At 42.9% G+C, this 13920-nt stretch overlaps 1 protein-coding gene across 7 annotated transcripts in view; it reads left to right on the top strand.

Moving 5' to 3' along the window:
* Positions 1 to 357: 357 nt before the first annotated feature.
* Positions 358 to 13920, top strand: part of NEK1 (NIMA related kinase 1) — a 94126-nt gene continuing 80563 nt past the window's right edge. For 4 of the 7 annotated variants that reach the window (XM_019521765.1, XM_019521768.1, XM_019521766.1 and 1 more), the window contains exons 1-5: positions 358 to 444; positions 9209 to 9357; positions 9439 to 9535; positions 10787 to 10884; positions 11799 to 11882. In XM_019521765.1, the coding sequence (XP_019377310.1) occupies positions 9241 to 9357; positions 9439 to 9535; positions 10787 to 10884; positions 11799 to 11882 (396 nt within the window). In that variant the 5' untranslated portion in view covers positions 358 to 444; positions 9209 to 9240. Of the gene's footprint in view, positions 445 to 7107; positions 7206 to 7420; positions 7518 to 9208; positions 9358 to 9438; positions 9536 to 10786; positions 10885 to 11798; positions 11883 to 13920 lie in introns of those variants that run through there. The other 3 variants (XM_019521767.1, XM_019521763.1, XM_019521762.1) reach the window with 3 other exon arrangements.

The raw sequence follows: 13920 nt of genomic DNA, 5'->3' as shown, positions 1-13920 counted from the left end.
CCGACGCCGCGCACCGATGCACCTCGGTGCGGACAGCGCCTGGCCCCGGCCCCGGGCTCTCCCACCGCTGGGCCCGGACTCCCCGGGCCCGGGTTCTCCCACCGCTGTGCACTGGCACGTGGAGAGCAACGCACAAAGGCCAGCGCCCCACAATGCCCTGGCCGAGGGCCGCCCACCAGCAACCACACACACCTCGGACCGAGGCGCTGCCTCAGCCCTCGGCGTGGAGCCCCGCCCGTGGCAGTCACGTGACTCATTGCTAAGCGTTACCAGGGTGAAGTCACAACCCGGGCACCGCTCCTTTTGTAGTGCAACTCGAACTTGATGGTTTCGCCTGGTTCGCTTTAGCCAATAGGAGTAGGCGCTGGGACGCACTACCCAATGGTAGGGCGGGGGCGGACCCGCAGCTGGGCTGTGGGGTTCGGTTGAGCGGCTGCAGCTGCGGTAAGCAGCAGCTGAAGCGGCTTGAGGTGCGGGGGGCGCGGCAGGGTCGGGTCGGGTGTGGCGGGGGGCCGTCCCCCCGCTTCCTTTCCCGCTGGGGTGAAGGCAAGGTCAGCGGGGGTCCTGGCCGGCGCCAGCACCTCCCTGCCCCCGTGCAGCTGGTCGCGCCGGCCCCGCGGCCCGGCCCCGCACCGGGACTCTCCTTGGTGGGTGCCGGGTGCTGGGTCCCCCGAGCTGAGAGGGAGCGGGTGGTTATGAGCCCTGCGGGAGGGCGGAGGAGCGGCTGGGGGAACTGGGCTCATTGAGTCTGAAGAAGAGGAGGCCCGGGGGGGGCTGAATAGCAGCCTTCAGCTCCCTGAAGCGAGTAACAGAGAGGACGTTTTCAGTGGTGGCAGATGACACAGTGAAGAGCAATGGGCTCAAGTTGCAGCAAGGGAGGTTTAGGTTTGGTATTGGGGAGAATTTTATCATTAAGGGGTAGTAAAACACTGGATCAGATTACCCAGAGAGGTGGTAGACGCTCCAACTTTGGAGGTTTTTAAGATCCAGCTAGACAAAGCCTTGGTTGGGGTGATCTAGTTGGGGCTGGTTCAGCGTTGAGCCGGGGGTTAAACTAGATGCCCCTCCCGAAGTCCCCTGCAACGGGGCTTGTCTGCGATTCCTTCCTACCAATGCTGCAGGTGCATTGGGACTAGCAGCCCAATACAGGCTAGCTCTCCTCATGCTCCAGCTCTTGACAATTGGTGCATTAGGAGCCTTGAAACTAGGGGGAGGCAGTCCTGCTTCACAGCTGCTGGTTGCTGTCCTCACCAAGGCATCCACCAATTGTTTGACAGCTGCTTTACCTCCCACTATATGTAGTGCAGCTTTCTGGAGTACAGCAAAGTTACAGAGCGGACAAGTACATGTGAAGGTGCTGCTGGTCAGGCCCATGTGTTTGCTCTGTAACTGTTTAAGTGAATGAAAGAGACCAGAAGCCAACCTAATTCTGCCATGAGCTGAGTAGGTCCTGTCAGTTCCAGACAGCTGCTAGAGCATGAGGCTCTGAGAAACCAAGTGAAGAGCCTTAAGGAGGTGCAAAAATCTTAAGGAAGTGTGTTTATCATTAAGGAGCATGCTTTACAATCACCATAGGTTACTACCTTCCTTCTATTTGGTCCTGAAAGTATGCACTTAAATGGAATATGCTGTACCCCAGTGGTAAGCCTGCTTGATGCACATAGGGAGTATGGGCATGAGCACACAAAGAAACTGCTAACCCCATCCTCTTATCAGAGGGGGTCACTAATTGTGCATCAACAGTTTCCAGATGTGCATCAACAGTTTCCAGATGTTTAAAACTAAACACAGGTTTCTGTTGGTGCACAGTTAGGGATAGGAGTTGGGGGTCAAAAGTTAATAACAAGTGTTCACAGGGCAGGGTGCACCAAGAAAAGCACATCAGGTAGTGCCCATTGGCTTTTGAATGAGTCTAGGGAGCCAATGGATGCCAGTGGTAGGCAAACTTTTCCAGTTGCATGTTTGAATGATCCATCTTGGATCAAACTGAGGGTGCCAGGACCCACCCACAGCCATGGTATGGGGAGAATGCCCACAGAGTAATGCCACCAAAGCTTGGATCCAACGGTTCATGGGCTGTAGGTTACCAGCCTCTGAGGTCTGTTAGACTGGACATAAAACTTGACTTCAGGTGACTTCACCTGAGTTCTCTTCTTAACCTTCCTTGGATAAGTTATCTGGTATATTGCTGTTTCATCTTTAAGAATTAGGCTAATCATACTTGATATAGCAACCACTTTGATTGCTAGTGATAAGTGTTGAGTACTGCTTTGCTTAAAATGGCTATTAGTGCACTGTTTGTTGTGGGGGGGGGTTAGCTCTTTGTATAAAGTATCATTAATATAAAAATTTAGGTAACTTTGTTAAAGAACTAGGATGTCATTGTTAAAGTACAGATTTGTGTGTAATCAGAACAGATGCCTAGAACTGGAAGTAACTTAATGAGTTATTGATTCAAAATACATCTTCCCTTTTCTCCTTCCTATTTCACAGCCATTTCGTAAATTGAATTTTATCTAGCATGGTGGGGGGAGAGGGGTTTGGTGTCATTACTCCAATTGGAAGGCTGTTCCAGAGCTTGATTATTCTGATGTTAAGAACCAACCTGCTAACTTCTGACCAAAATTTATTCATGGCTAGTTTATATACTTTTGTTCTTGGGACAACTCAGTATTTTATCTTCCTCTGATCTGTTTATATAGAGTAATTGTATCCCCTCTTAGCCTTTATTTGGCTAAGCTAAGCAAACAAGCTCTTTTAGTCCCCTCCTATAAGATGCAGTCAGTTCATTTTTCTTTAATGAGGGTGACCAGAATTGTACACAGTATTCAAAAGTAGGTCTCAACCATGTTTAGTTATAACAAAATATTAGTACTTGACTATGTCTACTGGAGTACCTTGCCCAGTACATGCTGACATTGCATCTGAATCTTAGGCTGGGTACAGACATTTAAAAAGCCTGAGGCAGAATTGATCCAAGTTAAGTGGTTTTCTATAAGCATCATAGTTTAGATCAGTAGCAAACGGAACATTCACCCTTGTGGAGGGTGGAGGGGGCATGCAGGCTGCCTATCTTAGATTGGGCTCCACCCTTTTTAAACCACCCTGTGGGTGCTGAACTTGTTATGGGTTTAGACCAGATTCTGATCGCTTATACCAGTAAAAGTATAATGTCTGTACCTGGCTACAGAGTCATTCTGTTATACATTTATATGTTCAGGTTCATTCTTCTCATTCATTTCTTGCTGATGAGTCTCCAACTTACCCTTGTTAATTCAAACTGTGTGACATTGCACTTTGTACTGTTCAATTTAATTTGTATTACATTAGTCCCTGCATGATCCTCAGGACTTTCCCGTGTGATATTTTGATTCTGATATCTATTGATGATGCCTATCAGCTTTTTCTTGCTGGCAGATTTCATATTCCAGTCCATTAATGAAAATATTATGCAAGATTATTCCCAGACCTGATTCTTGAGGAACTCCACTAGTAACTTCCCTCCAGTCAGACAGTTTCCCTTTCAAGCCTGCTTGTTTTCTTATCATCTAGGAAGAAAGCCTTTCAGTCTTTGTACCCATTTTTTCTGTTTTTGCTAATAATCTCCCCTGTGGTACTATATGAAAAGCTTTATTGAAATTAGAATAAATAAGATCTACTACACATACTTTGTTCAGAAAACCCACTTATCCTTTCAAAGATGCTGGGTTAGTCTGGCATGGTCTATCTTGGGTAAGTTCCTATTATATAGTATCCAGTTTTCTGTTTACTTCCATGCCTTTGATTATTCTTCCTGTTAAATTTTGTTTTAAAGATTTGTATGTTATTGAGATGAAACTAATGACCCTGGGGGTTCCTTTTCTCCCTTCTTAAAAATAGGTATTAAATCATGATGCCATACCTAACCCAGTATATTATTCAACTAAAATCTGTTGCTACAGGACCTGTGCTTTTAGGGATTTCATGTTCTTTCAGAATTCTGGGATGGCTACTACCACACTTGCTTGAATACAAAATGAGGTTTATTTCCCCCAATCAACATAGGGAAAAAGCTCCACTTTTTACAGTCGCATGCAAGGAAACCTCATTAAATACTTTCTCTTTCATTGAACTGCTGCCAAAAGCAGCATGTGCTCAGTAATTGAAATCAACTATGAAGTTCATTTAAAATACAGCCAATACCGAGCATGACTAAAACAAGTGGCCCATGTTGAGCAAACATAATGATGGGACCTTTTTTTTGTGTGGCCATTTAAAAAGAAAAAAGCATAGTTGCTCCCCCATGAGAGAACTGGAGGTACTGCAGTACAAAGCTAGCACTGAGAGGGCCAGAGCTAATCCTGACCACCAAGGTGGTTGTGCCAAACATGCTTAATCTTAGCCAAAAGTCTGAGGTGCTGATGGGAACCTTTTTGTGTGCATGTGTGGAAAAAACAGGGGGGTGTTCCCTCCTCAGGAAACTGGCACTGGACCTGGATGTACTACAATACCAGGTCAGCATTGGGAGGGCCAGAAGCAGCCCTGACACTATCCCTTGGTACCAAAAATTCAATTTTATTAGAAAATGTTAAATTTCAAATGGCAAAGTTCAAAGCACAAAAATACAGAAAGGCCCGAGTGGGATCTACTTAGTAAAGGATGGTGGTAGGGGTGGGAATACAACTAAGCTGCATATGAATAGGGAGCTACTGAATTTGTGGTGCGAGTGAGGTACACACTGGCTCCTTCTTTCAGGTTCCCCCACGTGCCTCCCCGCGGCTGATTGGTGAAGAGGCTTTGCTGCTTGCCGCTCCCTACTCTCTGCTCATTCGTGATCAGAAAAGTGAAAACCATGGTTTTATATATGGTGCCATTTTTGCTTCCTGCTGCTGATTGGCCAAGGGGCCCTGGCAACCCTCTGCTTGCTGCTGCCTGGCCATACTTTAAATCCTGGTTTTTGCTTTCCCACCAATCAGGAGTGAGCGGGAAGCAGTGAGCAGTAGGGCCTCTCTGCCAGTCAGTGGGATGAGGGGCATGGGGTGGGGGGAACCTGCAAGATTAAAGGAGCCACCACGCACCCCACTTTCACCACAAATTCAGTAGGTCCCTACATATGAAACATGCAGCCAACTAAGTCCAGGAGTAGAGAGGGGGAATGGGAGGGTGGGAACATTACATTTACAAAGCAGAGAGTATACAGGAGACCCCCGTACAATAATACTACATTGTAAAAGGAAGATTGGTTGGGATATGCATACAGTTACAAATAACAGCATGTGGGATACAGTTGTGGGGGTGGGGGCACTATGTTTTTTCTTAGCTGAAAAGGCTGAGATGCAGTAGGTTCTTGTAGGAACCTACCACAAAAATAGGTTAGTGCAACCCCCTTTGAATAAGATGTATTGTAATGCCCATTGCACTCGATCCTCTTCAGCACCAGCTCTTTTTCAAGTCATGGTGAGCCACCACATTGCATATATTTTTATTTTCTCTTCACTCAGACGGCAGAGCTGTACCTTTCTTTCCCATTTGCAATGATTCCTGTTTCTTCACCAGCCTTAACTATCTGACAAACATCATTAAACAGGGTCCCAAACTTCACCCAGAATCCCTCTGATGCTCTGTCTCTCAGCCTATCACATATTAGTGTGGCCCCACCCTCCATAAGGGGGAGCTGGACCAGGTTGGCCTGCATTCCATCTTTATATGAACTTTTGGAGGATCCCAGGATTCATGACATGAACACCCAGTTCTAGGGATAAATGGGGGTAATTAGCACACGACTCCTTTGTGGGGAAGAGTATCTGGAGTGTACACACATACTGGACAGTGCTGAGCTATGGGGTTGTCATGGCTTGAAATGCTGTTGACTCCGCTGAAGCCCAGCTCAGTGAACTATAATGGTAATCAGCAGTCTTTTGGCTTTGAATTAACATCATGCTTTTGGCTCAGATCAAGCATCATCTCAGCCTCTCGTCAGCTCAGATCAAGGGTAGTTCCTATACTCTATGTAAGGAGGTACAAAAATGTTGCTTAAAGGTATGTTTGTGGAGTACTTGTGCTAAAACTTGCATCAATTTAAAGAAAAAAAAGATAAAATGTGTCAGCTCATCCATTAGTGTTTTCAAATGTGCTCATTTCCATGTGCTTGGGGAGAGCAGGGTCTGATAGTGGGGAGGAGGGTTTGCAAGGGGTAGAAGTTTGGGGAAGGACGGAGGGTAAGGGGGCCACCTGAGCCTCCCAGATTTAGTTTTCCTGCAATAGTAATAGAAGGGGTCAAATTTAAAGCATACCTCCAAGAAGTAGATTCTGTACCTGGAAAATTATAACGATTCTTTACATTTTCCATATATAGAATCTAATTACTGGGAGGTCATCTTATATTCAGGGTTATCATATATTCCAGTAAATACTGTATTGTTTTCCTTTCACCTTAGTTTTAGTAATTTCACTTTCTTTACCCTTGTTCCTGTTACCTGACCTGGCTTTGCTCCCCTTCCCCTATCTGTCCAAGTGCATATCATTGTTTTTTTAACACAAATATTTGTTTATGTTTTGAGCCATATTATGACTAGAGCGGGTTACTGGCTCACAGTTTTGTTTTGTTTTCTTTTTTAACCCTTGAAAGTTGTTTCCTTATAGTTCCTGTTACCTTTGATTTAAGGAGGTTCCAGGTCTCTTTCACATTCCATTTTGACATAATTACTTTGCTGATAGCTAGCTGACTTCTCTAGCTCTTGAAATTGAGAACCTGGGTTAAGCAGAAGTTTAACTGTAAAGCTGAATTCAAACTGAATCAACTCATGATGTCCTTACTATTTGCCAAAACTAAATCTAAAATAATATAATTTTTGATCATTTGGAAACTGTTGGGTAAATAAATCTATTGGCTATTGCATCCATAAATAGCTGCATGCTCTTCTCTACTTTTTGGAAACATTGGATTAAGTTCTTGTCCCAGGGAAGTAAAAAGAAACATATATTTGACTTCAGTGGAGCAAGAGCTTTGCCCAAATGTTAAAGTAAACTAAGAAGTTGCTAAACTTATCAATGCATATATGCTAGAGTGAGAGCTAGATACAACTTTTATTTATTCTTTCATATTTTCAGGGTCAGACTGTGAGACAGACATGTCTCTTGCCCAAATTTAATTTGTGCTTAAAATGTCACCTAATTTTTATGCTGGTGATAATGAAAGCATAGTTGGGACCTTGGTGTAGTGAAAGGTAGGTATGAGCTGACTATAGAAGGGCCTACCTTGTGAACAATGAAGAAATAAATACTGAGCTGCTACCTGATTCATTGAATGCCAGCCACTTGCACAGTGGGCAAGTTAGATGTTTTATAGGAAAGACAGTGTTAAAATCTCTGCAGGGGGCAGAGCTCAGAATTTTCTCTTCTATTTTCAGTCTTCTGAGTGCTTCACTCTTCACAAAAACATAATTTTAATATAGATTCTTGTACATCATTTTTGCCTGAGTTTTGATAATGCGCGTTTCAAAGGAGATTCCTGATTCAGTCAGCCATAGACCTATTAGGTGAGTTTCGCACAAGAAGGTACAGGTTCAAAAAGTGATGTCATATGTTGTTTTTTTTATAGTGAACAGGTGAGTAAAAATCTTAGTGAAAGAAGTGTGTCTCTGGAACGTTTTAAAAGAAATGAGATGGTCTCTGAGCTTGGAACTTAACCACTATTATAAAGCTAAAAGTCAGCTAAGTTCTAGCACAGACATTTTGATAGCACTTAATAGATATGTTGTGTGTGTGCCAGACGTGGGTTTTCTGGGAAATTTTGAATTGAAAATTTTCCACTTCCCTAAATAGATTGTGATCTGATTTAATATGTTTATTTGACTTATATTTAGTAAACAAAACTAAAAAAGTACCCCCATGTGAATTTTATGTCCCAACACCCACAAGCATTTGAATTGAAATATTTGATTAGGAAGAAAATTAAATACAGCACACTTAATGTGGCTTAAATGTTATATTCAAACAAATGCAAAGCTTTATGTGGAAATAAATTATTTTATTGGCATACTTGTAAAAATGTAAACACAATAGCATGTACTTCCCTTACATTGTTTGCCTTTTTTTCCCCTTAAATTTAAACAATGAAAACTGATGACACACATTTTAGCACACCCAAAAAACTGTGTATGATATGCCCTAGTTGTCTACTCATCTACTTCAACTGAGTTTAACTCTCTTCCACTGAGTTCGTTGGGGCACCTCCAGTTTCACGGTCACTATCTGTAGAATCACTTGCACTACTTGTTAGTTCTGTTTCAGAATCGGAGTGAGGGAACTCTGATTCAGAACTACTTGAACCACGTTCTCTTTTGCTAAAGGATGGTTTTACCAATGAGTCTATGGGCAAGGGCAACTTATAACACTGTATCTTCTTCACTAATTGTGCTTCTGACTGATTCTCAAGAAGCAAGAGATTTTGAGAAATAGAAACAACCTTAGCGATGTGTTCATTTGGTTTTGATTTGACCTGCACGGCCAATTAGGTCAATTTATAACTTAATTTTTGGTTTGGATTATTATGTGAGTGTATTTAGCCTCCAGTTCACAAATCTATAAAACTTATACGTACTCTCTCACTCACTTCCTACGGATAGTCACCTGAAAAACATTAATTACAACTTTGAAACTGCCAAGCTTGCCTCCAATTGTATTGACATCCATACATTGTTACAAATTAATTTTATGAAACAATGAATTTTTAGAAATGGAAAATTTCCCACGGAAAAATAAAGCATTGGAAAATTTTCCGTCCCACATCTCTGGTGTGTACGTGGAGGAGGAGGGCAGTTCTGAAGTAGTTTTCTCAGAAAATGTGGAGAGGGAGGTAAAAGTAACTAACTGCTGTAGCTATCAGTGATATTCATGTTAGCTGAAACAAAAGCTAGTGCCATTGACTGTACCTGAAGACTAAATGTACTTATTTTCTGGCATTTTCTGATTACCTACATTCCATTACGGTAACAAATTGAACTGTGAGTAGCAATATAGCTCTCTTTCTGGACCTTCTCATCAGTATGTATTATAAGGGGAACTGAGGTATGAATTAACTGATTTACAGAAAAACAGTGAGCTCCTTGATGGAAGTGATGAGAAAATGAATTGGAAACTGAAGTGAAAAGCGTAATGTGATCTGAGAGGTATTAAAGAAATAAATAAAATAAACTTATTTGGTTAACTGAGTACTTTTTTTGCCTAGCACTCATGTAAGGATGCCTTAGAAAAAGAGCCATGGAGAAATATATTAAGGTGCAAAAGATTGGTGAAGGATCCTTCGGAAAAGCAGTTTTAGTCAAATCTAAAGAAAATGGGAAGCAGTATGTTATTAAGGAGATAAGCATATCTAAGGTGAGCCATCTTATTAATTATTAATGTATTCATCTTGTAGTCCTACTTTCAAAACAATGTGTTGGGTTTTTTTGTTTTTAGATGTCTAATAAAGAGAGAGAAGAGTCAAGGAGGGAAGTTGCTGTGTTAGCCAACATGAAACATCCAAATATTGTCCTGTACAGAGAGTCATTTGAAGGTAGGATTGGTAACTAATAGTGTACTATAAAGTATCTAACATGGCAGGGAAAATACAGGCAATATTCTTGATGTTTTTGTTATGCATGATTAAATGTCTTTTCTTTATCTTTTATTGTCTACCTCAATTCCTACTGGCTTCTTATAACTCACTCGACTGGGGAATAAAACACACCTTTTTGTACGTTTTCTTTTCTTTTTAATTTTGTCTGTGCTATAATGCAAGCAATAGATCCCTGTGTGTTTGTTCCTGGAGGGAAGGTCCCATCACAATTTTTTCTCCATATACAGTATATGTCTGTCCACAGCTGTAAGTACTTGGTGTAATTATACACAAGGTGAATTCAGATACGAGTAGTCCAACCAGACCTCCCGCGATCTAAAAGAAATCAGTCACCTCAGGCAAGCATGCTTCCCCCTAGAATGACACCAAATGTCTGAAAAATATAGATGACATTTGCATATATGAAGTGGTTTGGTGAACGGGGAAGTAACTTTCAAACCCAGAGAGCCTTGTGGAAAATATGATTTGCTGCACCTTTTTAAGAGAGATTCACTTACTGGTGGCCCGATGTTCTCTGTCTAGATATTAAATACCTTAGGCTGGCATCCTGGAAGCTATGAGCCATGACTAGTTGGGAAAGGCTGGTAGAGTTAGTGCTTCAAAATTTGCACATCATAGGAGCAAGCAGATGAGGTGCTTTAGTTAAATGTCTTGTGGAATAGTGTTCAAAAGCAGTAGGGAACCTGAATGTCATTTAAGTCGATATCTGATACCTTTTTAGGATGTCCCACAAACCCTAATTTGGCATATCTAGGAGTAGGAATACCATATTCGTTCAAAATTGCAAGAGGAATAAATGTGGTCAGATGTGGGCACCTAAATTAGAATTTGGCGAAGTTTAATATTTTTTGCTTTTAGGAGGCAGTCTGAGATTTTGATTATCTCCTCCAGGTAGACTAGCTTTATGTTCTATTCAAAAGATAGTACCTCTTCTCACATAGAGGTCTCTAGCCTTGTGCTGGGGTCCTACTTATGAAGTTTGAAGGAAAGAATTGTTAGCATCAAAAATGGAAACAGTAAAATGGTACCATGAATGTAAGTATTTTGCCTGAGAATTGGGAAAAACAAATAATAGTAACTTGCAGCCAGCTTTGCAAATGAAGAAATATATTTTGCATTTATCATTTAAAAGCTTTAAATGTGTTGTTTGTTATGGAATACTGAAATGCTTCCTGCTTCTACTGACAGAAAATGGCTGTCTCTACATAGTGATGGATTACTGTGAAGGTGGGGACCTGTTTAAAAAAATTAACGCTCAGAAGGGTATCTTGTTCTCTGAAGATCAGGTAATAGTAGCTTGGGGCTATAATTACATACTATCTATTTTTCATTTTTTAAGTAGTAGAAAATATTATGTAATTTCAGACTGACCTCATGAATATGGTTATTTATAGGTTGAAAGTCTGATCTATTATCTGTGAAATGCTAAACATGCCATTTGAAACATAGATTAAGTATGTTAATTGATCTAGATTAAAGGAAATGGTGCAGATCAGGGTATCAAATTCAGTAGGCTGCACAAGCTGAATGAGTGGCATGGCACTACTTACAGACCAGATCGGACCCACAGGCTAGCCCTGCACACCAGACCAAGTACATGGGGCTGATCTGGCGCAGGTGCTGTGTGCAGCAAAAACATTGGACCTGACCTAATGTGCAGCACACAAGGCCAGGGCTGGCATGCACCATGTGCACTGTGCAGGTTCAACCTGAGACTCGCAGGCTGGATGTTAAGGGTCCACCAGCCAGATGTGGTTCCCAGTCCGTATCTTTGACACCTCTGGTCCAGATGAATTTCTCTAAAACTGCTGGATTTTGTGGCACAAGATTTTCTATATTCTCTCTTTATATTTTAATTTGATGTTCTGTTAGAATTGTGTGTTCAACAACATCTGATGAGTGCTGTATTTAAAGACAAAGATTAACGTTTCATTTGCTGGTTGGATGCTGTATTTATGCTAAAATGTGGGACCTTTAAAGAATGGAAGTAAAAGGTTTTTTTTAAAACAATTGAACCCCAATTATGTTATATGTATGTAGGAAAGCTGTTACACATTTTAATAAACCAAGTGTTGGGCTTAGTAAAATGTAGGAGAGAGAGTCTCTCGGTCTCTCTCTCTCTCAAATCTACTTGCACGTGCACGCACGTGCACAGTTGTCGAAGTTTAATTTCTTTTTAATTTCTTATTTTTACATTTAGATTATGGATTGGTTTGTACAGATCTGTTTAGCGCTGAAACATGTACATGAGAGAAAAATTTTGCATCGCGATATAAAATCACAGGTATGTTGGGTGCTAACTTGAAATGGAATTGCAGTAAAAATATTATGCATTATATTTTCTCCCTGACTGTCTTAACAACTAGAATCTAACTGTGAGCCTAAAATGATGTGTGCTGAGATTTGTCTAATTCCTTCCCTGTGAAACAAGTGCCTGTTCGCTAGAATAGAGGACGTAGAGTAGACAATAAGTCACAAGGATGAAACGTTAGTTATGTAGTGTAGGTTCATCATGAAATGTTTTTTGTCTCCCTATTTTTAGTATGGCAGATGGGCCTCAAACATCAAGAATTCTGTAAAGTATTTTTATTAATTTTGATTTAATGAGCAGGGATCCAGCTTTTCTGTTTGCAGAAAAATACGGATTTTCTTCTATGAAGGAGAAAAACATGGGGAAACTGCAGGTTTTCCCTTGCAGGCTCACCAAATTCCAGCCTGCAAAGGGCTGCTTGGGGCTGGGAGGAGTGGGATGCAGTGGCTGCCACATGCACATATGCCTGCACATGTGCACGTGGCTAGCAGTATACCCAGGCAATACATCCAGGTGGAGAGCAGCTCCCCCAGCTGCTTGCAGGTAAGTTTATGGGGGGTGATTGAGGTGACCACAGTGAGGGAGGGAGTTGAGGCAGGGTGGGCAGCTGGGGATGGGGGTGCTGCCCAGCTGGGGCAGGAATGTGGGGTCCGGAGGGAGGAGTGGGACGGAGCCACAGGCAGCTCTTCCAGGGTCAGGGGGTGGCCGGCTCCCTGCCATTTACCCTTCTCCCTGGGAGTGTGTGATGGGGAGCATGCCCCCCCTCCTCCCCGATTTGTGTGTGGTGCAGGGGCAGATCTGGGCTAGCTACTGTGGGCTCGGGTCTCCCCACCCAGCTCCCTTTTCCCCCCATGGGCTTGTGTGGTGGGGCTTGGCATGGGAGGGTAGAGAGGGGCAGGGAGGTTCAGTGCCGGGACCCCTGCATCAGCCATGAGCGGCAGTGAGAAGTTATGGCCCTGCTGCTGCTGGGTGAGCAGGGGGTGCTTCACCTTGGTGACACAGCTGGCGCAGGGGTTCCAGTGGTGGTGGCAGTGGCACTGAGCCTCCCCACTCTGCTTTGCTACATCCTCCTGTGCCCGGTCCCGCCCACAGGGATGCAGAGGCCCCTGGGGGGAGGTCAGCAGGGCTGGGAGGCCCAAGACTGCAGCGAGCAGCCCGCATCCTCCCTCACCCCCCACAGGCTCCACTTAGCTCTGCTCTGGCCAGGCCATCCACGGGGAGAGACTCTGTTCTAGCCACAGCATCTGCTAGCTGCCATAGATCTGGCAGCTGGGGACCCCTGGTAGGGGTGGGGGGCAGGGGCCTACAGGTTGAGAGTGAGGAGCACCAGCAGGTTTGGGAGGGTGGGGAGCTCTGGGTTGGGTGTGAGGGTGTCTGGCAGGGCTGAGGATCTGTCAATTGGGAGTGAGAGGCAGGGGCAGGGTACTAGCATATCAGGGCTGCTCAGTGCCACAAACAGGTGAGGACAGCCACAGCTGGACCCACGTCTTAGTGAGTGGAGCGGGGCAGGGGAACCTCTGATTTTGTATAATAAAAAAAAAAATCAAATGGCAAAATATATAGGTATTTAGAATTTATTTTATTATAAAGATTAAGATTCTGGTAGGCTTCCAAATTGCTTTAAAATTGTATATATATCAATAAAATATTATGTTCAACAGATACCATACATATAGTAGCGTTTCATTTTAATCATGGAGAAACACAGATTTTTGTGGTTTTAATCAGAGGATTTTGGATTTTTTTTTTTATCAGAGAGTTTGAGATTTTTAAACAGAGAAAACTAACATCCTTGCTAATGAGGCAATATCTGGCACTAATCTGAACTGCTGGGAACACTGCCCCACCTACTTGCTTTTCTGTTCCACTTTCACCGAATGCTGAGAAAACATAATGTAAACATCAGAGAGTGCTGGGTATATGTGCTGATAAACACAGTATAGACTGAGATTAAGAGGGATGTTGAGTGTATGCCAAAGAACAGCTACGTTACACTTTTTTTTTTTTTTTT

Source organism: Gavialis gangeticus, unplaced genomic scaffold (assembly GCF_001723915.1).
Source record: "Gavialis gangeticus isolate Ggan-Ray unplaced genomic scaffold, GavGan_comp1, whole genome shotgun sequence".
Classification (NCBI taxonomy): Eukaryota; Metazoa; Chordata; order Crocodylia; family Gavialidae; genus Gavialis; species Gavialis gangeticus.
Note: the sequence above shows the minus strand (reverse complement) of the source record. Positions and strands in the feature narration are given on the sequence as shown.